This window comes from Scylla paramamosain, chromosome 12 (genome assembly GCF_035594125.1).
Source record: "Scylla paramamosain isolate STU-SP2022 chromosome 12, ASM3559412v1, whole genome shotgun sequence".
Taxonomy (NCBI): domain Eukaryota; kingdom Metazoa; phylum Arthropoda; class Malacostraca; order Decapoda; family Portunidae; genus Scylla; species Scylla paramamosain.
In genome coordinates, this window is record NC_087162.1 from 24,607,948 (window position 1) to 24,635,121 (window position 27,174).

Genomic DNA, 27,174 nt, shown 5'->3' on the forward strand with positions numbered 1-27,174 from the left:
AGTAGTAGTATGTGTCAAGATGTAAATGACGGTACCTGAATACCAGTGAATTAGAAATGGTAAGATACACGTATTTGTGGTGGGGGAAAAATAAAATATATATATACATAACCACGCTCCATGTGCCTAGAAGTAAACGACGGTCCATTATGGGTCATACTAAAACGTTCCCAGTCATGTGATAAGGAGTGTCTTGTTAACTGTGTCTTATAGAGTGGGAGGCGGTGGCATGATGGGAATACGAGTCTCAGAACATGAGCCTCTGTACGTGTTCAGAGGCACGAAGTAAACTCACCTGTCTGTCTGTCTTGCTGTCTTGCTTCTCTTTCTTATCACCTGCAGCGCTAGTGTATCTTGATGTGGAGGGGCGTTAGGTTAGCTTCGGTTGTGTCATGTTGTGTCGTTTTGTGTGTGGTATGTTATGGTGTAATGATATGCTGTTATGTTATGTACAGTTTTCTCTTATGTTATGTTTCATTGTATTTTATTATTTAGGTTCAGGTGAGGTATGGTTTAGTTTGATCAGTTCAGGTCATGTTAGATTAGATTAGGTTAAGTCTGGTCACTGTAGTTTTATTTTAGTTGAGTTTAGTTCAGTATAGGTAAGTTAAATCAGATTAGATCGTGTCAGATTAGGTCAGATAAGGTCGGGTTAGATTAAATTTTACAGATAGATAAAATGATAGACTGATAGATAGACAGATAGAGATAGACAGATAGAGATAGACAGATAGACAGGCAGACCGGTAGACGTTTTATTGACCGTCCAACACACACACACACACACACACACACACACACACACACACACACACACACACACACACACACACACATACACACATAAACGAAAAGACAGTATTGATTTAGGGCTCAACTTGGTGTGTGTGTAGAGGAGTGGGAGCTGACGAATTATAAATGAGGTCCTGATGAGGCGGGAGGTGAGGAATAATTTCTGTAGCTAATAAAAAAGGGACGATAAAGGGAGACAATATACGTAGATCGAACCAGAAACTATCGTGTCTACTGTACATACAAACGTAATAGGTCATGTGTGTGCGTGTGTGGGTGTGTGTGGGTGTGTGTGTGGGGAGGATGGTATGCAAATAAACGCCGTACATACCGACACGTGTGGTATACAAAAGTTTACAAACGTGCATGATTCTGCGAATACATCATTGTGCATGGGGAATAACAGCACAGCACAGCGGGCCACGGCAAGAAAGAGTGAAAATATTGATGTGAGATGCATATATTCATGGATCATGCTGGCTGTTTTCAAGTCTACCCAATAACACTTGATCATGTACACTCCACCACGGTTTTATGTGTTTGCATGTATGTATGTTTGTATGAGAGAGAGAGAGAGAGAGAGAGAGAGAGAGAGAGAGAGAGAGAGAGAGAGAGAGAGAGAGAGAGAGAGAGAGGGAAAATTGTGTTGTTGCAAGCTGTCATATTTCCTCCCACCATTTCGTTATTTCTATCTGCTCCTCCCGTTTCTCTCTCTCTCTCTCTCTCTCTCTCTCTCTCTCTCTCTCTCTCTCTCTCTCTCTCTCGTTCCGTCCCATTGCATGAACGAGAGCTGGCCGGGACCTTCGGAAACGCTGGGAATTTATTGTCACGCATAAAATGAAGGACAAATTTCCTACCAGCAGGTGTGCCAACCTTATCGCCGCCGCTGCCTCCACCACCACCACCACCACCACCACACACCACCACCATCACTACTGCTTTCTGTTCACCTACTCGTTTCCATTTTTTACCTTTTGTTTGTATTTATTTCTTCGTCCTGTTTGACCTCCTCCTCCTCCTTTTTCTTCATTTTTTTAATTTTCTTTTTTCTTTTCTTTTTCTTTTTCTCCTTTCTCCTTCTTCTCCTCTTTCTCTTTGTCCTTCTCCTTCCCTTTCTCTTTTTCTTCCTCCTTCTTCTTCTTGTTCCTTTACATTGGCAAATTCTTTTATTTAATGTACCACTGAAAGTCATTGCAAACAATCAACTAAGGAAGAAAAGGTCTGGTAATGTTCGCTTGCTCTTTGTGTTCCTTCGTGTTTTCTCCTCCATCATCATTTCTTCCTGTGCTCCTTAACGTATCATTCCCAGAGAGAGAGAGAGAGAGAGAGAGAGAGAGAGAGAGAGAGAGAGAGAGAGAGAGAGAGAGAGAGAGAGAGAAATGGAAATCATCAAAAGAGGAGAGACAAGATGGAAGTTAAGTGGATGGAAAGAAGTAATAAGTACAAAAGGGGGAAAAAGGATAGGAGAAACAGGAGAGATATGAGGAGAGGAGATGGGAAGCAGGGAGCGATAGGAAGGATGGAGGGAGGGAAGGAGGGAGCACTGATACATATTGAATCATTACAGGGCATCATTCAGTAGTTATGTATAGCCAAGTGGAGGCGAATGGATTGCGGTCTGTGTATTTGAAAGCATCATGAAGAGAGCTAGAGAGAGAGAGAGAGAGAGAGAGAGAGAGAGAGAGAGAGAGAGAGAGAGAGAGAGAGAGAGAGAGAGAGAGAGAGACGTAGGAATCAAAGAATGGAAGACAAATCGATGGAAAAGGAAAAATTAGAGAGAGAGAGAGAAAGAGGCAAAGATAAATAGGTAGCGGAAGAATGTGAGAGAAAGAAAGAAAGAGAAGGAAAACCAATAAAAGAAGATGTAGAGAGAGAGAGAGAGAGAGAGAGAGAGAGAGAGAGAGAGAGAGAGAGAGAGAGAGAGAGAGAGAGAGAGAGAGAGAGAGAGAGAGAGAGAATTCTTATTATTCATCAAAGGAACCCATTAATTAGAGTAAAAGGTCACATTCTGAAAGGAAAAATAAATAGAAATAATATGAGCAAGATGCGGCGTGGATGGGAGGAGGAGGAGGAGGAGGAGATGCGAATAGTGGAATGGAATGAAAGACGCGAAAATAGTCAGAAAATCCTATTAAATGCAAATAATAATATAAGCTTTTTATAATATGGTAACGAGAGAGAGAGAGAGAGAGAGAGAGAGAGAGAGAGAGAGAGAGAGAGAGAGAGAGAGAGAGAGAGAGAGAGAGAGAGAGAGAATGAAACAAACAAGCCTCTAAACAAACTAAAACAATCAATCAGTCAATCAAACATACGCACACAGGATAAACTTTCGACTCTTTCACTGCAATACTAATCGCTTGACCTCACCAGAAGCAATGCCCGAAATCTTTATAAGCGTCCACAAGAAAGAATGGCACGAAAAGAATAGATTGTGCAATTTCTACGGAGTTTAAATTAAGATTGGAAGTGGCGGTAGAACAGGTAAAGATGTCCCAGGGTGATTTGTGGGTAAGAGAAGATGTAGCAAATAGCAACTTGAGGAAGAAAATATCACCAGTAGAGGAACAAACTTTAAAAAAAAAAGATAATAGAAATGAAAAAGAAATTGAAGTAGGTGACATTAAGTACATTGAGCTTTTGAAATTGCAAACACAAGACAGGCAGTGGTTATAGTGAGGAGCTGGAGAGAGGTGAAGAGAAGACAGGAGGAGAGAAGAGGGCAATAAGAGGGAAGAGAGCAGGGATAAAAGAAGAAGTGGGGAAACAAACTCAGAATGACAGGAGAAAGGAAGGAAGTTAAGCTCGGAAAGAGAGGGAGAGAGAGAGAGAGAGAGAGAGAGAGAGAGAGAGAGAGAGAGAGAGAGAGAGAGAGAGAGAGAGAGAGAGAGAGAGAGAGAGAGAGAGAGAGAGAGAGAGAGAGAGAGAGAGAGAGAGAGAGAGAGAGAGAGAGAGAGAGAGAGAGAGAAAAAGTGAAGGACGTGGGGGAGCGAAGGAAAGGGAAGAGAAAATCAAGAAGAAACGAGGGAGGATGCAAACAGAAGAGGAAGGAAGGAAGGAAGGAAAGGCAGAAAAGTCGGAGAGAGAGAGAGAGAGAGAGAGAGAGAGAGAGAGAGAGAGAGAGAGAGAGAGAGAGAGAGAGAGAGAGAGAGAGAGAGAGAGTAAAAAGTAAGAAAAATAAAAGAAACAAGAAAAAAACGATGAGAGGAAGGAAAGGAGAGCAGAGAGTGGGGAGGGAGGGAGAGAGGAGGGTGGAAATAGCAGAGAGGAGGAATAAGGAGGAGGTGAAGAAGGATAATAGAGCGGCAAGGATAAAATAAACGTGGAAGGGAGAAGAGAGTGAGGCGGAGGAAGGAAGATGAAAGTGAGAAAGGAGGACACAGAAACAAGGGGAGATGAAAGGGGGAGAAAATGTGAGATGGAAGGATGGTGAGAGGAGGAGGAGGAGGAGGAGGAGGAGGAGGAGGAGGAGGAGGAGGAGGAAGAGGAAGAGGGAGTAGAAAGCAACACAAGATATTAAAGGATATCAAAATAAAAAAAATAAAGGAATCAAGAAGGAATTGAGGAAGAAGGAGGCGGAGAAAGAGAAAAAGGAAAAAGACGAAGCAACAGGAGAGAGAGAGAGAGAGAGAGAGAGAGAGAGAGAGAGAGAGAGAGAGAGAGAGAGAGAGAGAGAGAGAGAGAGAGAGAGAGAATGCAAAAATGAGGAGGGCAGTAAGAAAGAAGACGAATAATGAAGGAGAGAGGAGAAGGAGGAGGAGGAGCAAGAGGATAATAAAGGAGAATGAACAGAGGACGGAAGATGAGGCCACGAGAAAGTGAGAGCAAGGAAGAAGAGAACATTGGAAGAAAAAAAAAGAGGAAATGTTAAATAGAAGAATAAACTAAGAAATGGAAGAAGAAAATGAAAACGAAGAGAGGGAAAATCGACAGCTGGGAAATAAGAAGATAAACACTATACCTAGAAACAAGGAAGAAAAAAAGAAAGTAGAAGAAAAGGAGAAGCGATAATAAGAGATAAAAAAGGAGAAAAAAATAAGAAAATAATGAAAATGATAGATAAAAATCAAAGGAAAGGAGAAAAGATGGAAAGAATGAAAGAAGAAATGGGAAAAAGAAATAAAGGAAGAGAAAAAACGAACGGAATGAGATTAACGTTTAAGGAAATGGAATGAAAGGAAAAAATCTGAAGGAATAGCAAAGGAAGAGAGAAATAGCAAAGGAAGAGAGAGAGAGAGAGAGAGAGAGAGAGAGAGAGAGAGAGAGAGAGAGAGAGAGAGAGAGAGAGAGAGAGAGAAAGAGAAAGGAGGTGGAGGAGGAGGAGGAGGCAGGAAAAAGAAAACTGATTGAAGATGAAGAGAAACCAGAAAGAGTATTATATGTAAGAGTGAATGAATGAATGAAGGAAGGAAGGAAGGAAGGAAGGAAGGAAGGAAGGAAAGAGGATATGAAAGCGCAACATGTGGAAAAAATGGTCTGGAAATATAAAATGTAAGGCAAAAGTCAGAAATAGTGATAAAGGTATCAATAAATAAGGTAAGGGAAAAGGAATAAAATAAGAAGGAAAAAGGAAAAGCAGAAAGAGGAAAGCAGGAGAAAATGAATGAAAATAGAAGTTTAACAGATTGAATAAATATGAAAAAAATCAAAATTACAAGGGAATGAAGGTCAAAAGAAAAAAAAAAAGAAAAACGAAAAAAGAAAGGAAAAGAGAAGCTGAAGGAAAATGAAGAATAGAGAGTTGAAAAGGATGAGTGAAGAAATTAAATATACGAAAATAAAACATAAATAGATAATTCTCTCTCTCTCTCTCTCTCTCTCTCTCTCTCTCTCTCTCTCTCTCTCTCTCTCTCTCTCTCTCTCTCTCTCTCTCTCTCTGTGTGTGTGTGTGTGTAATAATGTCTGGATGCTGGTGTGGCTAATGTATTGTTTTTTGTTTTTTTTTCAGGATACAACTTCGCTCGTATGTAATTTCACTGCCAACTGCTCGTAATTTTTTTCCTCTTCACTATTCCACTGCAGATAGTGTTATTATTATTACTTTGTTGTTGAGAGAGAGAGAGAGAGAGTGAGAGAGAGAGAGAGAGAGAGAGAGAGAGAGAGAGAGAGAGAGAGAGAGAGAGAGAGAGAGAGAGAGAGAGAGAGAGAGAGAGAGAGAGAGAGAGAGAGAGAGAGAGAGAGAGAGAGAGAGAGAGAGAGAGAGAGAGAGAGAGAGAGAGAGAGAGAGAGAGAGAGAGAGAGTTGACATTTTTACAAGCATTTTGAAATATGTATTCTTGAAGATTTGCTGTTCCCCACGTCACTCGTAATCCGTCGTCTTCCTCTTTTTTCCTTCGCCTCCTTCTCCTGTTCTTGTTCCTCCTCCTCCTCCTCCTCCTCCTCCTCCTCCTCCTCCTCCTCCTCCTCCTCCTCCTCCTCCTCCTCCTCCTCCTCCTCCTCCTCCTCCAAATTCTTGTGTTAGCTCTCTCCCACAACTCCCACACCTTCTCCTCCTCCTCTTTCTCCTCCTCCTCCATCATTGTTGTGCAGAACTGAGAGAGAGAGAGAGAGAGAGAGAGAGAGAGAGAGAGAGAGAGAGAGAGAGAGAGAGAGAGAGAGAGAGAGAGAGAGAGAGAGAGAGAGAGAAAACACTCAATCGGTACCTTCTTCTCGTGGGACTCCAGGAATGTCATGTTTTTTCCCTTTATTTTTCCTTGCAGAAGTTGAATCACTGTGGCAGAAGGAGAAAAAGAGGGAAAGGGAGGAGGAGGACGAGGAGGAGAAGGAGTGAAGGCAGGGAGTGGGGTTGCAGGGAGGGGAAGAAGGGTCAGCAGAGGAAGGAGAGGGAAAGGGAGAAGTATATAGTGGCAGGGGGAAAAAAAGTTAGGCAGGTTGGGAAATTAGTGATGTGTTCAAGGAAAAAAAGTGGCAGGAAATGGGGGAGAGAGAGAGAGAGAGAGAGAGAGAGAGAGAGAGAGAGAGAGAGAGAGAGAGAGAGAGAGAGAGAGAGAGAGAGAGAGAGAGTGGGGTATTGAAGTTAGTAAAGACGAAGGAAAAGAGAGAAAACGGAGTGGGAGAGATAGAATAGAGAGTTAAGATGGAAGAAAAAACTGAAAAAGGGAAGAGAGGAAGGAGATGAAGAGAAAGGGAGATGAAGGGAAAGGAGGAGGGGAGAAGAAAATAAATGGTGTGGAGGAAGATAGAAAAGTGAGGGGTGAGAGAGAGAGAGAGAGAGAGAGAGAGAGAGAGAGAGAGAGAGAGAGAGAGAGAGAGAGAGAGAGAGAGAGAGAGAGAGAGAGAGAGAGAGAGAGAGATACTTGAATTGCAGGGAAAGAAACAAAGAAAGATGGAAAAGAAAGTAAATTTCATGTTTTTTCCTCCCAATCTACGTAGTGCACTTCTTTCCTCTCTCTCTCTCTCTCTCTCTCTCTCTCTCTCTCTCTCTCTCTCTCTCTCTCTCTCTCTCTCTCTCTCTCTCTCTCTTTCTCTCGGTCAGCAGTCGAGCAACAGGTTAAAGTCAAATTAGAGATGACCCGTAGCTCTCTCTCTCTCTCTCTCTCTCTCTCTCTCTCTCTCTCTCTCTCTCTCTCTCTCTCTCTCTCTCTCTCTCTCTCTCTCTCTCTCTCTCACCTTAGTATCTTTCTCCGCACCAATTCTTTCCTCTCCCTCCTCCTTTTATTTCCTCCATCTTTCTCTTCATCTTCTCTTCTTCCCCTTTTGTCCTTTTTTTCTCTCCACCGTTTTTCTCCTGCGCTATTTTCTGTCTCTTTTTTCCTTCCCTCCTCCTCTCTCTAACCTCCTCAGTGTCCTCTCATCTTTCTTTACTCCCTCTTTGCTTTTTTGTGTCCTCCTCCTCCTCCTCCTCCTCCTCCTCCTCCTCCTCCTTCTGTTTTCCGTTTTCCCCTCTCTTCATCCCAGTTTATGCAAAAAAAGACGCGTTTCATCTCATTGTTGCCATAAATCCGTGTTATGAAGTAGTTTCCTTTTTTTTTCCCTCTTATTTTTATTATATCTTATCTTTTTCTGACTTTTCCTTTTCTACCTTCTGTATGGTTATCTTTTTTTCCTCTTTGTTTCTTTTTCTGAGTGTTATTTTTATTCTTGTGATCTTTTTTCTCTCTTTCTTCTTTCTGCTTTTCTGTCTCTTTTACTCCCATTTTGTCTGGCTTTGTTCTCTCCTTGTGGGTTGTGTTTTCTGTTTGCTCTCTCTCTCTCTCTCTCTCTCTCTCTCTCTCTCTCTCTCTCTCTCTCTCTCTCTCTCTCTCTCTCTCTCTCTCTCTCTAATGGGTTTCTTTTATTTTACTTCATTCTTCCTCTTTTTCTCTGTTTTTACTTGGATTTCTTCATGGATTTCTCCCCTTCCTCCTCCTCCTCCTCCTCCTCCTCCTCCTCCTCCTCCTCCTCCTCCTCCTCTCACTACAAGCTCCTTCATCATGGAAATACCTAAACATCTCTTTCCTCTGCTGCTCTCCTCTCATTTGTCCTCCTTTCCCCCTCCCCCTCCCCACTCTTATTCCATCCCTCTCTTTTCTTCACTACCATCTTCCTCACCCTCCCACTCCCGCTCCTTTTACTGCCTCTGCTAGCATTGCAATTATTATTAATCAGACGTCGTCCAAATAGCTTTCGGAGGGGAAAAAAGTAAGGAGGTTAGGAAATCTGGCGGCCTTTTAGCATTTCCATTTGGGAGTGTTGGTATCCCTGGTAGTGTGTCGTAAGTTTCCTTGCCTGTGCGCTAAGTATCTCCACCAGTATTTCATTCTGCAAGGTTAGTAATTCTCTTCCGGGCTTAGTTGGGTTGGGTTAGGCTGGGTTATGTTGAGTTAGGTTAGGTTTGGTTTAGTTTGGTTTGGATTTGATTTATTTTGGTTTCGTTTGTTTGTGTTTAGTTTGGTTTCGTTTGGTAAGGTGATGTTAGGGTAAGTGAGGTGCAGGGAGGTGAGGGTAGGGTAGGATGATGACAGAATCGGACAGGATAGGATAAATTAGGATAGGATTTGTTAGATGAGGTTAGGTTAGATTGCATTAGGTCAGGTCTGGGCACGCTAGGGTTAGGTTTGGTTAGGTTAGGTTAGGTTAGGTTAGTTTTGGTTAGTTGAGTCTTGTTGTTTCGTTATGTGATGTTGGATGTGATGTGATGTGTAAGGCAACGTAATGTTGTGTGATGTGATGTGATGTGATGTGATGTGATGTGATGTGATGTGACGTAAAATGTATTGCACTGTAATATTCTATGGTATAAACTGATACGTGACACAGAACTGAGGCGAGGTAAGATATGGTGACGTGACGTGACCTGACGTGACGTGACCTGACGTGACGTGACATGAAGTGACGTGACGTGATGCCTCAGCTCGTCAGCGGGGGCGGAATCATCTGGGAAGAAAAAAAATTCATGGAGAACCCTTGGTGGGGGTAGAATTTACTTTGGCGAAATTTACATAGAAGCTCCGTGGGCGTTCGTCTCTGAGGCGGGAAGTCAGTGGAATGCTGAGGAGCGAGGCTGTTCATCACGCACGAGAGGAATGATAACAAATTGGGGAAGGAGGGGGTGGGTGGGCGGCGTGCCATGTATTAAAAGGTTGATCAGTACGCAGAGGCCCCGCGTGCCGTCCATCAGGCCTGGGTTATGGCTGCAAGGGAAGCCGGGTTATCGGGGATTATCGGCGATTTACGGAGCTGAATCACTTATCCGATACCGGTATGGAGGCGGCGGCGGCGGCGTGAGTTAGGGAGGCGCTGAGGACCTGCCACCACCGCCGCCGCCGCTGCCGCCTCTGCCACGCGCCAGGCCACCTCTGAGTCACGGCAAATCTCGTTCAGGTCGGCATGGATCGCATTCTCGTTCTATATAACACGCCAGGTCACGCTAGGGAACCTTGTAACGCACCATAACATGTCGCCACGCGCCATCACACGCCGCCGCACAAGATTACACCACGTAACACTTCACGCCACGCCACAACACTCCGCGCCACGCCATCACACGCTCCCCGCCGCTCCATAGCAACACAGTGCCACACTATAAGATGCGTTGCTTCCTCACTGGCACACAATATTCAACGCCACAATAGAGGGAGCATACAGCCGTTTTGCCACCACCATGCTGCACCCATTACTATCCCCAGCCACCACCACCACCGCCACCACGAACATGACCACACACACGCCTACAAATCGCTTGCCTCTCTGTCCTGCATTGCGTTCCATTGCATCACGCTAATCCATCACCGGCTTCGCTGCTCCACCTCCTAAACCAGCGCAATACATGAACTACATAAAAAGGAATATTGCCTCCCAGTCCCCAGCTATTATCGTGGTGGTGGTCCCGGGATTGTCTGATCAGTGTAGTGTAATCGCCCCGAGAAGCCGCAAGTTGTTCCTCACGGGCTCGTTTCTCCTGGATTAGCTCTCCGACGGGCCATTACCGGGACCCGCGCAGCCTTTGTTGGGAGCCAGCAACAGCAGTCTGTCCAGCTTGTCTCCATCAACGTCCTGAACCGCTCGGGCTCAGTTTATGGCTTGCAGGGTAGACGACTGCCCACCCTGCATGCCGGCAGCTGGTGGTGGCCTCCGTCCCTCCTTCCTCGCACTGTTTCCGCCTCTGCATCGCTTTCGCTTTTTATCCGCTTCCCTCACGCTCTCCCTCATGTACTCCGTGAATATTGTCTACTGCATTGTTTTCTCTTTCTCTATCTGCATCCTGTTCGCTCTTCTCCACTTTCTCGTTATTTCTGTCTGCTTCCCACATGCTCTCTTCCGCTTTCTCTCTCTTTGCCTTACTCTCGCCCACTACTTCCTTCCCAAGAGCCACCTTTCTGCATCCCTTTCGCTCGGCCCTTCTTGTTCTTTATATTTTATCTGCAGCTTCGCGCCCTTACCCTCAGCTGTACTGTGTGAGTTGTGTCCACTGCGTCTGTGCCTCTCTGCATTCCCTTGGGTCTTATCTTGTCCTTTCTCATGTGTCTTTTTATCTATATTTCTTTTCGTCACGTGTTCTCTCTTCTGTCTTTAGTGAATTTTGCCTGTTTCGTTCCTTCTCTGTGTGCCTTTCGTTCATCTCTTGTCTTTTCTCGTTTATTATCTGTTCCCATCACACTTTGTTGCTTCCCTAACTTTCTGCATCTCTTTTCTTCATCTCGTGTCCTTTCTCGCATTTTTTCATCTGCTTCCATCACGCTCTCTCTTTATAATGAATAAGTAGTCAGTTACTTCCCAACTTTTTGCTTATCTTTCCCTCTTATCTCTTCGTTCTTTCTTGTTCTCATCTGCTTTCCTCGCGTCATTTCTTTATTCGGTTCGCACTGTATGAATCAAGTTATATCTTTCCTCTGCATCCGCCTTCCTCACGTCATTTTGTCCTCCGTACTCTATGAATGAAGTTATGTCTCTCCTCTACATCCCTTTCGTTCTTATTTCCTATTGCGTTTTTCCATTCTATCTTCTTTCCTCACTCTCTCCGCCCTGGTCTTGAATCCGGTGTCCGTGGCCCTCCCTGTGTCCCTTTGTAGCCTGCAAGGACCACCACTCTAGCTTCCCTCGAGGCTACAAATACTGGAGAAGTTTAAAAGGTGTGAGCGGATGTGACCTGAAGGGCTGACCAGGTGCTGTGTGTCCCACGGGGTCACTGCATTATTTAGGTAACCTTTAGTCCTCAGCCACGTTGGGAAGTCAAGGAAAAGTAGGTGATGTGCTCCCGTTAGCGTTTCAAGGTGATGAATACACTTGTTTACTTGCTTTGATGGTCTTTAGACTTAAGCAGAGTAGGTGATGGATGTCTGTACGTGTGAGTTTTATCCGAAGATTCTTGCACCCTTGTTTATTTTATATCACGAACTTTTCTTCTACAAAAGTTTCCTCAAGTTGTTGCCTCTCTGCTATATCACTAGGTTAAGTTAGGTAAGGGTGAAATAACGTTGGGTTAAGTTAGATTTACTTGAGATAATTTTGCATAAGTTAGGTGCGATTAGGTGTGGTGAAGTGAGTTTGTTAAATTGGGTTAGCTTTGGTGGAGTGTTGTTAATTTAAGTGAATTTGGATCAGGTTATATTATATCATATTAGGTCAGATTAACTTAGACGAGTGTATCTTAGAATGGGGATAATTTATTAACAGGGAAAATAACTTTTAATTAACTTTTCATGGGGGAGTCATGATAAGTATAACTAACACAGATGGAAATAACACCAATGCACACAAAACCACATTAATGAACACACACATAAAAAAAGACAAATAAAGAAAAACAGAAGACCAGGGTACCATCTTCAAGACCCACCCACCGAAACACCCAAACACACACAGCAGGACTGAGTCAATGCTGCTCACTGCTCTGTCCAGTCCCCACCCTCACTGCTGGCTGACTCTGTAACGTCTGCCGCGCCACGCCACACTCCACATGCACCCTTTCTCCCCGAGCGCTACTTGTATGACCCGCGTGCATATGCTAACAAGCCGGAGTGGGGTCATCAGCACCAGAAGCAGGAATGGTAAAGGGGATGAAGCAGGGAGAAGGAGGCGAAGGAGGAACAGAAGGGGGACGCGGCTTCTGGAGTGAGTACTGAACCACTTTCATGTCGTGTCTCTTCGCTTTTTCATGCCGTCTTGTCTTTATGCGCGCTTTTACTCTTGTGCGTCTCTCTCTCTCTCTCTCTCTCTCTCTCTCTCTCTCTCTCTCTCTCTCTCTCTCTCTCTCTCTCTCTCTCTCTCTCTCTCTCTCTCTGACTTTCCTATTTTTTTTCATCCTTCCTGCCTTTCTTCCTCTTCTCTTTGTATTCTCTCCTCCTCTCTTCTTGGTTTTCTCGTCTCTTTTCTTCGTTGCGTCACATTCTTCCACTGTTTCTTTTTCTCTCTTGATTCTGGAGCTTTTCTTCTTACTTCTTTGTGCTTCTGTTCTTTCTTCTTTCCTCCCCTCCCTTCCTTCCTTCTTTCCTATTTTCTTTCCTTCCTTCCTTCCTTCCTTCCTTCCTTCCTTCCTTTTTTCCTTCTTTCTATGACCTTTTTTAATATCCTTTAAGCTTTTCTTTTTATTCTTTTAGTGTATTCTTTCTTTTAATTCTCTCTCTCTCTCTCTCTCTCTCTCTCTCTCTCTCTCTCTCTCTCTCTCTCTCTCTCTCTCTCTCTCTCTCTCTCTCTCTCTCTCTCTCTCTCTCTCTCTCTCTCTCTCTCTCAGTACACCCTTCTCTCGTATTTCATTGTGTTCCTTTTCCCATCTTCCAATATTAGGTCATGTAATATGTTAACGTCGAGCACAGGTCACCTTGCAACGACGGGTCATCACCTCACGCTTATCATCACCTCCTGTTATGACCTAGGACACACACACACACACACACACACACACACACACACACACACACACACACACACACACACACACACACACACACACACACACACACACACACACACGGTTGATAGGTAGGTAGGTAGATATAGAATAGGGAGATAGATGGATTGATAGATAGATAGGTAGTTAATGGGTAAATAGATAGATAAATAGATAGATCGGTGGATAGATAGATATACATACATACATGCACACACACACACACACACACACACTAGTTAAAACAAATTAATATACCAACTGATAAATTAAACCGTTTCTCTCTTATGTGGAATGCGTGCAAGGAAACACTTACTATTCATAACTGTCAGTGGTGCTGGAGGAGCGCGTCTCTGCTAACATTTGTATCTCTCAAGTTACACAAGAGGCGCCCCAAGGAAAGGGTGCAGTAATACGTGTTTACGAATCACGTGGGAGCATTGTTTCGCCTTAATGATACGTAATTATATTCCGCTGAAACGTGTTAGGCGTCAAATATGCAAGGGAACTGTTACAAGACGTTTATCCTCATAATTTTGGGTAATACTCTTAAATTTACTCTTCTAGCAATGGTATATTCTGTGTTTTATTTTGTTTTGTTTTTTTTGCCTATTTTTGTCTTTTTATTTTTTATTTTTGTGCCCTAGACCTGCGTACCTGTTAATTGAAAATAAGAGTGTGTGTTTTGTGTCACTCATCCCTTTAGGTTTGTCTCTGCGTCTGTCTCTTGGTGTGTTTAGTTTTTTTTTTTTTTATCTTACATATCTTTGATTATTTATCCTTAACTGCTTATGTGCTTCGTGTGTTTATATTTGTCTGTCTGTATTTTTCTCTACTCGTTTATTTGATTTTAACTATTGGCATTTTCTTATTTGTATTTATCCATGTCTCATATGTCTATCCATCTATCTATCTACCTCAGTCTCTCTCTCTCTCTCTCTCTCTCTCTCTCTCTCTCTCTCTCTCTCTCTCTCTCTCTCTCTCTCTCTCTCTCTCTCTCTCTCTCTCTCTCTCTCTCTCTCTCTCACACACGTTGATGCGGAAAAACTAAAACAACCTGTCTTTGCATGGGCGTTGGCAGGGGCGTTGGCAGAGCTGCGAGGAAGGAGAGAACTGGACGAACAAAGGTGAGAAACGTTCCCTTTACCAGCTCTGCTTTTTTTGCTTCTCCTGGCAAGTGAAGGGATGGTAACTGATGCCAAGACCTCGAAGGAAAGGCTCCATTAAGTACCTCAGTCGGTTTTTTTTTTTTTCATTTTACAATCTTGAAATCAGTAGAAGTATTCACTTGTGTATGTCTCTAAACACAAGATATGGGAGAAATATTGTAATTAAGTGTTTTCATTGATTACTTTAAAAGAGAAAGTTTGCAGGTCTTGCACCAAAAAATTAACAAGCTGAACTTTAAATAGGTTATGTGAGTGTCCATTCAATTTATTTATTTATTTTTTTCTTTTAAAGTTTCCCCCGTATCTCCCACCAATGCAAGTCTACGGAAATTGCTTGTTGCATTTCATATCCTCGGTTTTACTGGATGGCGCTGGTAAAGGAATTCGTTTTCCGAGTGCCTTCTGGTTTATTACCTTTACTTCAGAGGCGAAAGACCAAAGTGCGATGGAAACACTCCTGAATACTCTCTCTCTCTCTCTCTCTCTCTCTCTCTCTCTCTCTCTCTCTCTCTCTCTCTCTCTCTCTCTCTCTCTCTCTCTCTCTCTCTCTCTCTCTCTCTCTCTCTCAAAACATATCGCTTTCTTGAGGACTAGTTGAATCACACACCGCCAATGTCATCCGCTGCCCTCAATACCACTACTGTACATCTCTTCCATCCCCCTCCGTCCTCCCTTGTAGCTCCACCTTTCCCCCCTGTTGTTCCCCACTGGCCACAACAGTTGACCCCACAGCGCCGCGGCCGGCCGGGAGAGCGCCTTGGAAACAAATGGCCCATCACTGTATTTGTTTCGAGACAAGTACCTCTGTGGATCGGTTTTCCAATTTCTCTGCTTTCAGGTTTTAGAAAATTGAGGCTCTTGTTCTGGAGTTTAGGATGTTTTTTCTACTTTTTTTTTTTTTACTTTTTTCCTTACTTATGTAGAAGTAGAGGCAAGGCGTGTGCTTGGTGTGATGTGCCCTTACCTGAGTGACATAAGACGGATGTAACGAGGATTTTGTTTTCATCTGTAATTTTCAGGGTCAGTTTTGTGTTTTAGGTAATGTCCACTTTATCTGAAATTGGTTTGTCGGCACTCTCTCTCTCTCTCTCTCTCTCTCTCTCTCTCCTATATTTTTTTCTTCTTTTCCAACCTACCACCCTCCTTTCAGCGGATACATCTCTTCGCCATTCAGTTCACAAAGTAACACACAGGAAGAACAACAGTTACCTATACATGTTAAGTAGCAGTTAGTGGAGGCAACGCTTAAGAGTGGTGATGGAGGGCAGCGGGGCATACGTGGGAGCCGTTAGTGGTGATGACTGGTGATGACTGGTGCTCAAGTAAGGTTATTTGAAGAGAGGTGACGAGGTGAAGTAGTAATAATAGACATAACTCACCATCATCATCATTATCACCATTACCGTCACCATTATCACTTGGTTTAATGTCCATAGTCCTTGTTCTCCCTTCAGCTTATCACTATTATCATCATTATCTTTGTGGTGACTCGTGCTCAAGTAAGAGTGACGTGTGATGAGCTGAGGAAAGATGAATGTTACTAATGATGAGTGACGGAAGAGTAAACAAGCACCTTCACTCCTTCATCCTCATTCACTGTAGAATTCACTGTGAAAAAATGTCTCTCTTCCTTCCTGTGTTTCAAGAAGAGTATCAAGACACCCCAGAAACTAAATCATCTCTCCTAGTTTTTGTTTCTTTTAGGGAACGACATTGAGCAGACATTTCTTTCTAAGTGTTTTTTGTCCTAATATTTCCCCCGCGAGACATTTTTTTTTTCCCGTAAGTAATTTCCTTTCAACCATTTTACTTACCTTAACATTTCCCTTTCCAGTCCCTCATCTCGTAACCCATTGACCTAACCTAACCTAACCTTACGTAACCAAACCTAAATGCCCAACAGTAATGGACTCCGTGTTTCATTATCATAAAAGCACCATTAAATATAACCAGCGCGAGAGTGTGTAGAGGGGAGTGTGTTCACGAGGGGAACAGATGGGAAATGTGAGAGGGCGAGAAAATGTACAGAGAAGAATATGACCGCAGCCTTTTTACCCTTCCGTGACCAGAGCGTGGGTATGGTGCAAGAGGGGAAGAAGGGTGCAAGAGGAAGAGGATAAAGGAGGGGGAGGAAGAGGATAAAGGGGGGACTCGAAGTGGTGCCCTGGCTTGCGTGATAGATGTTTCCCATTTCTTAAGCCTGAGACTCCTTTCTTCCCCCTTTTCTGCCCTCTCTCCTTCCCCCTCCCCCTCACTCCTTCCCCTTCCTTCCTTTCCTTCCTCGATCGTCTTAACTTCCACCGTGGCTAGTGAAAGGAGGCGTGCGTGGTTGGTGTTTGTGTGTGTGTGTGTGTGTGTGTGTGTGTGTGTGTGTGTGTGTGTGTGTGTGTGTGTGTGACGGTGTTGGTGTTTTGGTGAGCGTGTTGTTGTTTTGGTGAGCGTATTGTTGTTGTTGTTGTTGTTATTGTTGTCGAAAATATTGTCATTATTGTTGTCGCCATCATTATTATTATCGTCACCACCACTATCACCACCATCACCACCATTACCACCACCACTACCCCATAACTCTCCTTCACAACCTGAATCGAGGAAAATGAAACCACCTCCTTCCACAACCACACATTATTATATTAGTATCATTATTATTATCATTATTATTTATTAGTATCATCATCATCATTAATAGTATCATTAGTAGTATTACGAACAACATTTAGGTTTACCATCTCGGGGCGGGGCCGAGACAACATGAAACACCTGATAGACACACACTGGATGACCGGAGAGGCGGTGAGTGGGGGGTGGATCGCGTCACCTGGCGGGCCCCTCACACACTGTTCCGGGCGGGGCGATCTCACACCAGATTCATCACGGCGCGATTCCCAGAGACACGCACTGGCTTATCGAGATTTATTGGGACACGGAGCTCACTCGACGGCCATCTATCAGACACCGAGGAAAGATTACCGACGGGTTATTGACGCTGCGAGTGCGGCTCACCGTGACCTACTGAGATGGAGTGGTTGAGGCGGCAGGTTTATGATGACTCCAGCGTCTTGCACCTCTCGCCCGTGCGCTTGACCTCCTGGGGGTTTAAATGCACTTTACGCCAGAGTTCGCTGTGGATTCCTTCTAGCGTAAGTGATTGATGACTGATTTTGACGGACAGGAGTGCTGTGCTGCCGCGGCTCATGGCGAGTGCTGGTCTGTTCTGCTGCTTTGTCGCGGTGGCAGCGAAACAGAAGACTGGCCGGTGTTACGCTTCCAGTCATCTCTATGTACATTTCCAGGACCTTGTGCCGTGTGCCCGGAGTTCAAACACACACCGGCAGTCTCTCAGTCGGGGAAGATGTTCGTATAGTACTTGCTGACACCCGGGATTCCAGCAAGCCTTGTCTGGGGGCTCATAAGGTAGCTCTCTGTCTCACACAAACACACGCACACTCTTTCTCTCTCTCTCTCTCTCTCTCTCTCTCTCTCTCTCTCTCTCTCTCTCTCTCTCTCTCTCTCTCTCTCTCTCTCTCTCTCTCTCTCTCTCTCTCTCTCTCTCTCTCTCTCTCTCTCTCTCTCTCTCCGTCTCCCATCAGGGTGTGTCAGTGTGGTGACCTGATGAGCTGAGGTGGCTGAAACTCTCCCGTGAAAGAACAAACCTAAATTTCTTTGGCGAACCATCTCGCGAGGGTTTTGTGGAAGGGCACACTGAGCGACATGAGTGCTGGTATGGGGAGCGGGATGAGGAGAGCAGGATGGGGACTAGATGACACGCCGAAGACTTGCTAACACCGGTAACATAGTTTATAGTTGGTCCTGTAGGTAAACACATCGTGCTGTACAGTACATGCATACATAAGTCCATTCCTCTTAACCACACAGCCACCACCTTGTCCGTCTCTCTTTCGAGTTCCTTACACGCTTTGGAGGAATCGGCAAGGCACATCTAGTTCATGTCCAACCCCACGGCTCACTTTTCCCCTGGGCGTGCGTCAGTCTGCCTGGAGAAGCTCACTATTGTCGGAGAGGCCCAGCGCGTCCACTCACCTCCCCAACGTTTTTCTTGTCGGGCGTGAGTGCGCTACTGACTTCCTCGATTGGCGGGCGGGGGGCTGTGCGCGACACGGAGTCACCCTTCACCTGCCCGCCGTCCTGAGTGGAGAGGAGCAGCACGAGGGCGAGGGAGAGGGCGAGGAGGAGGGAGTGGGCGGGGAGGCAGCCGGGGCAGGTGTGACAGGAAGGTGACGCGGAGGTACCATTCTTGTGGTGGATTGCCGCCGGGTGCTCGTCTGAGGGAGGGAGGGAGGGAGGAAGGGAAGAGTTAGTTTGGCAGCATTACCTCAGCTTTACTACTTCTACTACTACTACTGCTGCAACTACTACTACTATTACTACTACTACTACTACTACTACTACTACTACTACTACTACTACTACTACTACTACTACTACTACTACTACTACTACTACTACTACCACCACCAACAACAACAACTATTACTGCTGCTGCTGCTACTCACGCACAGCTTCATCAGCCTCGTCAGCACTGCCGCGCCAAAAGCCTCACCTGAACAGCATCCCTCGCCCACACTTTCGCTCTCAGCACATTCACTTTATTCGGAAAGGAAGCAACTAAAGTTTGCCTGCGTGAGACGCCGGCGCAACACACACACACACACACACACACACACACACACACACACACACACACACACGCTTTCCTTCCGTGTTGGCAATGTTCATGCTTTAGGAGGAGCAGGAGAAGCAGTAGTAGAAGGAAAAGGAGGAGGAGGAGGAGGAGTGAGAGGAGACATTTTATGTGGTCCTTAAATATCAAACCATTAGCAGTGATATGAAAATGTAGTAGTAGCAGCAGCAGCAACAGCAGCAGCAACAGTAGCAGCAGCAAGAGCAACAGTAGCAGCACTAGGAGCAGAGGCAGAAGCGGAAATAAAAGTGTTGTAGCAATGGTAGTAATATTCGGTGGAGAATGCGGAGAGGAGGACGAGGAGGAGGAAGAGGAGACATTTCAGAGGTTATTATACGGCGAGTGTTAGCGGTAAGTGGGGCCTGACAGCCTCCCGTCGCGTGTGTCAGGTGGGGAAGCAGTTTAATGAGAGCCACCAACGCATACTTATTTGCCTTGCACCGAGGAATTCGCCACCATCGCTGTTACTGCCGTTTTATATGAGTGCTCTCTCTCTCTCTCTCTCTCTCTCTCTCTCTCTCTCTCTCTCTCTCTCTCTCTCTCTCTCTCTCTCTCTCTCTCTCTCATATCAGTGACTTTTCCCTTTGTCCTTTACTTCTTCTTTCTATATGGTACTTCTTCCTCCTCATTCACTCCCTCTTTACTCTCCTCCTACCACTTTTTCTCCTTCTTAATTAATCTTCCAACTCGCTCCCTTAAAACCACCACCGCCTCCTTCTCCCCAGTCTCCCCTTTCTTTCTTTTCACCCTCTCCACACTTCATTCCCTTCACTTAAAAATCTGGCGTTATATTTCTCTACACAAAAGTCTGAGAGAGAAACACTGCCACTATCTTTACTGCCTTGGCACCTTGGCTTGTTTTTCAGTCTTTCCTAGTCAGTATGCTGGTTCCTGCTTTGTTTCTTTCCTGTTTGCTACGTTGTGCTGTACTTGAATATAGAAGAGATACACTAAGGAAGAAAAAACACTAGCAGATCTTTTGGTTCTTGAGTGTTTGTGGCTGGCTTTGTGCAGTTTAGAGATGCAAAATTGTAAGGGGTGTGAAATGTCATTGGTATTTTTTTTTTCTCTCGTTTTCTCTTCATCTTCTGCTCCCTCCTCTAGTTTTCGTTTTCTTTTGTGTTTCTACGCGTGTACGAGTATGTCTGCCTGCCTGTTTGCCTGTCTGCTTTTTTGTCTGTCTTTTTGTTTCTTTGTCTTCTTTTTGTCTTATTTTTTTTTTTCTCTCTCTCTCTCTCTCTCTCTCTCTCTCTCTCTCTCTCTCTCTCTCTCTCTCTCTCTCTCTCTCTCTCTCTCTCTCTCCCCCCCAGTTCCTCTCTCTTCTCTCCTAAATGCTCCTCGTTAGGTGCCCCCAATAGCAATAGCCTCCGATTCCTCCTTGTCCCTCCCCGCGTGTGAGGTTGTGAGATGGCGCCGCTGTGCCCTCGCCCCTCCACTGCAGTAACTCTCCCAGCCCAGTGAAGTACTCCGGTGTAAGTTTACTGGACGATTTCGAAAAACACCACTGGCTAGGAAAGGGACTGATTGGGAACTTCAGATAATTTAATGCCAGAAGCTTTATATTTTTTTTAAAGAATATTAGAGCGTGAGAATATAAGGCTGTAAGAAGTCAGTAGCCTATACATGGCAGTTCTTGTATATAATGTACCTATCTGTATCCGCCTATCATCCCTATTCATAAATTTAACTAATGTTCTTTTTAAACTGCCTGTTGATTGCACTAACAACCCTATTACTGAGTCTACATTCTAGTCACTCATCACTGTATTTGAAAATTGTATTCTTGGCCATTTTTTAACTCTCAAGCTTAAACCAGTTACCTGTATCCTGATTACTAACCCAGAGAATCTTGTCGATAGTCCCCTTGTTACTTCACTTATACCCCTAAATACCCCTAAATTGATTTTGTATATATCTCCCTTATTATACCCCCTCATATAAATACGTCCATCAGATCCCCAATAACCTTGTCTACATCTCCTTTGCAATATCTCTTATACCATCTAAATACTTTCATCAGATCCCCTCAACATACACCACAATTGCATAGCCCAGGATAACCAAGAGTCTACGAAATAACAGACACCACACCATAAGCAGTAGAAGGGTCAGGTGGTTGTAGCTGGCCTGTGTTCCCCCCTCTTTACTCACTGTGTATGATGTGCACGACGATGTGGTCCGGCTCTGAGTTGGCGGGGTGGCAGGTGTAACGGCCGGCGTCCTTTGGGGTTGCGCGCTGAATGAGGAGCCGCGAGGAGGAGATAGGGCCGTGTTCCGTGACTACCGTGATGCCGCCGCGGGGGGAGTCGTAGGAGAGAAGCTGTGGGTGAAGAGAGGCGGGGATGAATGCAGAGGGTAATGGTAAGAGATGAACGAATGCAGAGTAGCAGAGGAAGGAAAAGAAAAGAGCTATGAAAGGGTTAACGAGAGGGATGACTGCAGTGGGATATTGGTGAAGGGCAGGGATCAATGCAGTGGGCGGTGGATGAGGAAGTGTAGTGCAGATTAGGAGGTGAAGGAAGAGAAGATAGCAATGGATGAAAGACGCAAGGCTGAATAAAGTGTGGGAGGGTGGAAAAGAGAAATCTGCTCAAGCTAAGAGGAAGAAGAGGAGGAAGAGGAGGCAGGGATGAATGTAGAAGGTAATGGGTGAAAAGGAAAAGTGAAGAATAGGAGACGTAAGAGAGAGAAAAAAAAAAAACTGAAGACAGGAAGGAGGAAGCAGGGAGCAGATCAGTGGATAAGAAATGAAAAAAAATAAAATGACAGTGAAGAAGAGGGAGGAATGGTAAATAAGGAAGTAAATAAAGTAAAAGGGAAAGGCTAGCTGGATATGACAAGAGAGAGAGAGGAGAGAGAATAGACTGCAGGAGGTAAAGGAAGGAATGGTAAACAAGAGAATGAAAGGAAAGGAGAAAGATCGAGTGAATATTTCAGAAGGAAGGAAAATGAACACAAGGAGGAGAAGGAGAAAGACGGAATCAGAAAATAGGGGAGATAAAATAAGAAAGGTGATGAAAATGACGAGAAGGAGAGCGGAGTGATAGTTTGTGGAAGGAAATGAAGGAAAGGAGAAGAGAAATGAAGAGTAGGAGGCGAGGGAGAAGTAGGAGGAATAATAAATAAAGGAGAAAATACAAAAGTGAATGGAAGGGTGAATATGTCAAGAGAGAGAGAGAGAGAGAGAGAGAGAGAGAGAGAGAGAGAGAGAGAGAGAGAGAGAGAGAGAGAGAGAGAGAGAGAGAGAGTGGAGTGAGGTGGGTGTACATGCGAGAGAGGGAGAAGAGGGAGGGAGGGAAAGAGAAAGAGAAGGTGGGAGGTTAACACGAAGGAGAAGGAAAGAACGAGAGAAAAAAAAAACAGAAGAAAGAAAAAGGAGGAGAGTGGTCAGGACAAATGAGAAAACGACGAGATAGAGCAGAGGGAAATGAAAATGGACGTGTGAGCAAGCAAGGAATAAAAGAAGAAGAAGAGAGAACACAACACAGAGGAGGAGAAGAGAGGAAAAGTTACACAATGATAAAGACAGAACAAGCAAAGAGGAAAAAAGTGACAATTTAGAGGAGAAGAGTCCAATGAAAAAAGAGAATGGAAAGTGACAAAGGGCGAGGCATCGAGGACAGGGAAGGAGAAACAGGGAGGGACGCGAAGGGAGGATGAACAAGGTTGATAAAGGGTGGACAAGCAAGGAGGGGAAGGAAGAACAGGAGAGGGTAATAAGAATGAACAAGCAAGGGAGAAAGAAACATTTTTAGCAACATGGGAGGAAAGACACGATGAGAGAGAGAGAGAGAGAGAGAGAGAGAGAGAGAGAGAGAGAGAGAGAGAGAGAGAGAGAGAGAGAGAGAGAGAGAGAGAGGAATAAGGTTATGGTTAGATTTTTATTCTAGCAGATGTGCTGAAGGTCTCTCTCTCTCTCTCTCTCTCTCTCTCTCTCTCTCTCTCTCTCTCTCTCTCTCTCTCTCTCTCTCTCTCTCTCTCTCTCTCTCTCTCTCCTCGCCTCTCCCACTTTCACACTTCCCTGCTTCCCTCATCATCACGCTCCTCTGCCTCTCTCATTTTCACTTATTTTCTCACTATGTCTTTTTCGCAATATTTCCTGTTTTTATTACCTTTCTCTTTTTCTTCTTTTAGATTTTTCCTCTTTTTTCTGCTTTGTTTTTTTAGTAGATTCAGTTTCCCCCCATTCTCTCTCTCTCTCTCTCTCTCTCTCTCTCTCTCTCTCTCTCTCTCTCTCTCTCTCTCTCTCTCTCTCTCTCTCTCTCTCTCTCTCTCTCTCTCTCTCTTATCTTTCCATTTCCATAATTATTTCAGTTCTTGTCATCTGTTTTTTTTCCTTTCTGATTCTTCCTCCGTTAATCCTTTCTTTCCGTCACCTTCCTCTCTAATTCCTAAGCGTCTCTTATCTCTCTCTCTCTCTCTCTCTCTCTCTCTCTCTCTCTCTCTCTCTCTCTCTCTCTCTCTCTCTCTCTCTCTCTCTCTCTCTCTCTCTCCCCTGATTTCTTCTCCTCAACTTAAATCTTTTCTCTTCCTCTTCCTCTTCCTTCTCTTCCTCCTCCATCTCACTCGATCCTCCAGTTTTTTTTCTCTCTCCTTCACCTCTCTCTCTCTCTCTCTCTCTCTCTCTCTCTCTCTCTCTCTCTCTCTCTCTCTCTCTCTCTCTCTCTCTCTCTCTCTCTCTCTCTCTCTCTCTCTCATTCTTACTTACACATCTTTAGTTTCTTTTCTTCTCGCTTCCTCCTCCATCTCATTCACTCATTCCTACTTTTTCCTTCACCTTTCGTCGTCTTTCACACTCTCCTTTTCTCCTTTTTCTCTCATTCCTTGCTTTTTTTTTCCTTCCTCATCTGTTCCTCTCGTCCTCCTTATTCTCTTGGCTTGTCTTTCGATTTTCTTCTCGCTTTTCTTCCTTCTCTGCACATTATTTCTTCCTACCTCCCGTTTTCTATTCCCATTTCTTCCTGTTCTTCCTTCCCGTCTCCCTCTCTCTTTCTTTCCTTCCTTCCTTCATTCCTTCATTCATTCATTCCTTCCTTCCTTCCTTCCTTCCTTCCTTCCTTCCTTCCTTCTCCTCTCTTTACTCATTTTCTAATTTTCCTGAACTTTCTCTTCCTCACTGCTTTCTCTCTCTCTCTCTCTCTCTCTCTCTCTCTCTCTCTCTCTCTCTCTCTCTCTCTCTCTCTCTCTCTCTCTCTCTCTCTCTCTCTCTCTCTCTCTCTCATCCCTTTCCACCCTTCTCTCACCTCACTCTCGTGGTACCAGAAGATGAAGGGCGGCGGATCCGGGCTGTGGTTCACGATGCAGGTCAGGTTGATGGTGGAACCTGAATTGACGTGGAGGTCGGGCCCGCCTAACACTCGCGTCTCTGGTTCTGGCAGGAGAGAGCACTCATTCGGGGTTCTAAGCAGGAAGGTTGAGGGGGAAGGGAGGAATTGGCAAGGGGACGTGGGACTGACTGACTGACTGACTGACTGACTGACTGACTGACTGACTGCCTGCCTGGGGGTCTGAGCGTGGGGTGGTGACGGGCGGGGATGTTGTAGTTGATTGGAATTTTACGTGTGGTGTGATTGTGTGTGTGTGTGTGTGTGGTGGGGTGAATGTTGAGGGTTCTTTGTGTTTGTAAGGTGTAGAATGAGGTGAGGTTCATTGATGGGCTGTTTTTTTAATGTATCGTAAGTGAATGATAATTTCTCTTTTTTATGGTGTGATTGACATGAAAGGGTAAATTTGTAATGAAGTTCTTTTGGGTTCTACGTATAAGAATGAGGGGAGGTTGGTTGATGGACTAAACCTAAGGGACTTTTTTTTTTTATATCTTAAGTGAATGATGGGGGTTTTGTTTTGTGGTGTGATGGTTTCTAGGGATAGATATTGAGGTTTTCTTTGGGGTTCTAAGTAAAAGACTGAAGGGTGGCTGCTAAGGTAAAGGACTAAGAGTTTTGGTATATAATGTAGAAAAGCGAGATTGGAGGAAATGTATAAGCAGTATTAAATGTGAAGGCGCTCTTGTCGTTGTTGGACCATTAAGCAGGAGAAGACTCGGGGATTGTAAGTAAGTGTGAGGAAAACGAAAGTAGCAGGAAAGGAAGATATTTTTGGAGCTATGAGAGTATGATTAGAGAAACTATAATAAGAAATAAAGCAATTGGATCTTTTAGCAGATGGATTGTAGAAAAAAACATGATCTAAGCAGGCTATAAGCAGAAAGGTGTGACTAAAGGAGACATAACAGGGAAATAAATAGTTCTTGTTTTTAAAGCAGAGTATGACTGTGTGATCTATAGCAGGAGACGAGTTCTTGCGATCCTAAGCGGAAAGGATCACCGGAGAGGAAGTGACTCTGAGGAGGATGTGATGAGGGAATGTAGCGATGAATGGAGTGAGTTGCTGAGGTCTTTAAGAGCAATGGAGGGGAAGGAAGGGAGAGGGTGAGGCACAGAAGGAAAGCACTGTAAAGGATCAGTTCGAGGAGCAAAGGCCTTCTTGTATGTTGAGTTAATGTAGTTTTAGTGACTCTATAATGAATCTTAATGGGTTCAAGTTGACTTTAGTTATTTTTAAAGAGGAAGAGAAGAAGAAGGAGGAGGAGGAAGAGGAGAGGGAGGAGGAGGAGGAGGAGGAGGAGGAGGAGGAGGAGGAGGAGGAGGAGGAGGCAAGGAGAGAAGGGAGTTTTGGCCGTGTAATGGAGTTTTAGTGGATTTTTAATGTTGAAATGGATGTTTTGGGAAAGTTTTCTCCTCCTTTGTAATATTAGGGCTCCATCTCTCGCAGCGGGAGTGGTTTACAAGGAGGGGGTCACGGGGAGGGAGTCGCGAGGTGATGGTGGCTGATGGGGTGATGTGGGCGGGTCGTGGGAGTTTTAAGTGATGTCTGCTGGGGAGCGTGTGGAAATGGCACCTGGAAATGGCATTAAAATATATATCACTAGAAAATGCCTTGAGACTGGAGGAAAAGGACACGTAAAATGGCTTAGAAATAAATATAAAGAAAATGGCTAGATAGTGAATGTCACTTAGAAATGCCTTAAAGAAATGTCCTTGGAATAAGTATGAGAAAAGAAAGGCAGTGAAAATAGCTTAGAAAATACAAAAAAAAGCAGAAAACGTATGCCTTAAAAATAAAATATCCCCAGAAAAATGGCTGTGAAAAATAGCTTAGGAATAAATATGAAGAGTAACGGTATAAGAATTAAATAAATGTCCCTGGAAAGTGTAGAATGTTGCGCTCCCTGGAAGCAATTGTGAATGTGCAGCTCAAATTGTTGCAAAGGAAAGAATGTTGAGGGTAAACTTAAAAGCTCGTTATATTTACATGTAATAGTAGTAAAACTCTCTCTCTCTCTCTCTCTCTCTCTCTCTCTCTCTCTCTCTCTCTCTCTCTCTCTCTCTCTCTCTCTCTCTCTCTCTCTCTCTCTCTCTCTCTCTCTCTCCTATCCCCTTTCCCTCACTTCCGGTTTCCTTTCCTCTCCTGTTGCTTTAGTCATTTTCTTCTCTTTCTCTCCCCTTTATTCTATTTCCTTCTCTTCCTCTCTTTCCTTCTCTTTTCTATTGCCTCTGTTGTCTGTCTGTCTTTTGTGTTTCTCTCTCTCTCTCTCTCTCTCTCTCTCTCTCTCTCTCTCTCTCTCTCTCTCTCTCTCTCTCTCTCTCTCTCTCTCTCTCTCTCTCTCTGTTCTTTAGTGTATTTCTTGTTTTATATATTTTCTCCCATATTCTCGATTCTTTTCAGTTCTCCTACCTCTTGTTTTATTTCGTGGCTGCTCTTCTATGCCACTCCCGCCCTTCATTATTCACGTGTTTCCCATTGTTGTTCTCTTTTTTCCCTTCAATTTTTAAATCTTGCAGTTTCGTGTTAGCGCACTTCTCTCTTTTCTGCCCAGCAACGCTAACCTAACCTGTCTGTCAGCCTACCTGCCTATTCTAACTTAATTACCTGCCTACGGGCCTACACCTGCCTATCATTTTCTCTTTCTTTTTCTTTCTCTCTCTCTCCTCTATTCTTGGCTACGTTTGTCTGCCTAAGCTTAACCTAACTTAACCTAAGCGAACCTAACCTAACTTAATCTAACATAACCTAACCTAACCTAACCTATCTGCGTGCCTACCTGCCTACCATTTCTCTCTCTCTCTCTCTCTCTCTCTCTCTCTCTCTCTCTCTCTCTCTCTCTCTCTCTCTCTCTCTCTCTCTCTCTCTCTCTCTCTCTCTCT

The 27,174-nt window shown here is 44.4% G+C and overlaps 2 protein-coding genes across 9 annotated transcripts in view; one reads left to right on the forward strand and one right to left on the reverse strand.

Annotated features, from left to right (window-relative positions):
* The first annotated feature begins 14,164 nt into the window (after positions 1 to 14,164).
* The window catches only part of LOC135105933 (uncharacterized), a 57,631-nt gene continuing 44,621 nt past the window's right edge, over positions 14,165 to 27,174 (forward strand). Inside the window, exon 1 of the mRNA XM_064014658.1 lies at positions 14,165 to 14,223. The gene's annotated coding sequence lies outside the window, so the exon portion shown is untranslated. The remainder of the gene's footprint in view (positions 14,224 to 27,174) is intronic.
* The window catches only part of LOC135105932 (protein sidekick-1-like), a 65,952-nt gene continuing 55,653 nt past the window's right edge, over positions 16,876 to 27,174 (reverse strand). For 7 of the 8 annotated variants that reach the window (XM_064014650.1, XM_064014652.1, XM_064014655.1 and 4 more), the window contains exons 6-8: positions 24,211 to 24,338; positions 21,119 to 21,287; positions 16,876 to 18,548 (exon numbers count right to left, since the gene is read on the reverse strand). In XM_064014650.1, the coding sequence (XP_063870720.1) occupies positions 18,274 to 18,548; positions 21,119 to 21,287; positions 24,211 to 24,338 (572 nt within the window). In that variant the 3' untranslated portion in view covers positions 16,876 to 18,273. The remainder of the gene's footprint in view (positions 18,549 to 21,118; positions 21,288 to 24,210; positions 24,339 to 27,174) is intronic. The other variant, XM_064014657.1, reaches the window with a different exon arrangement.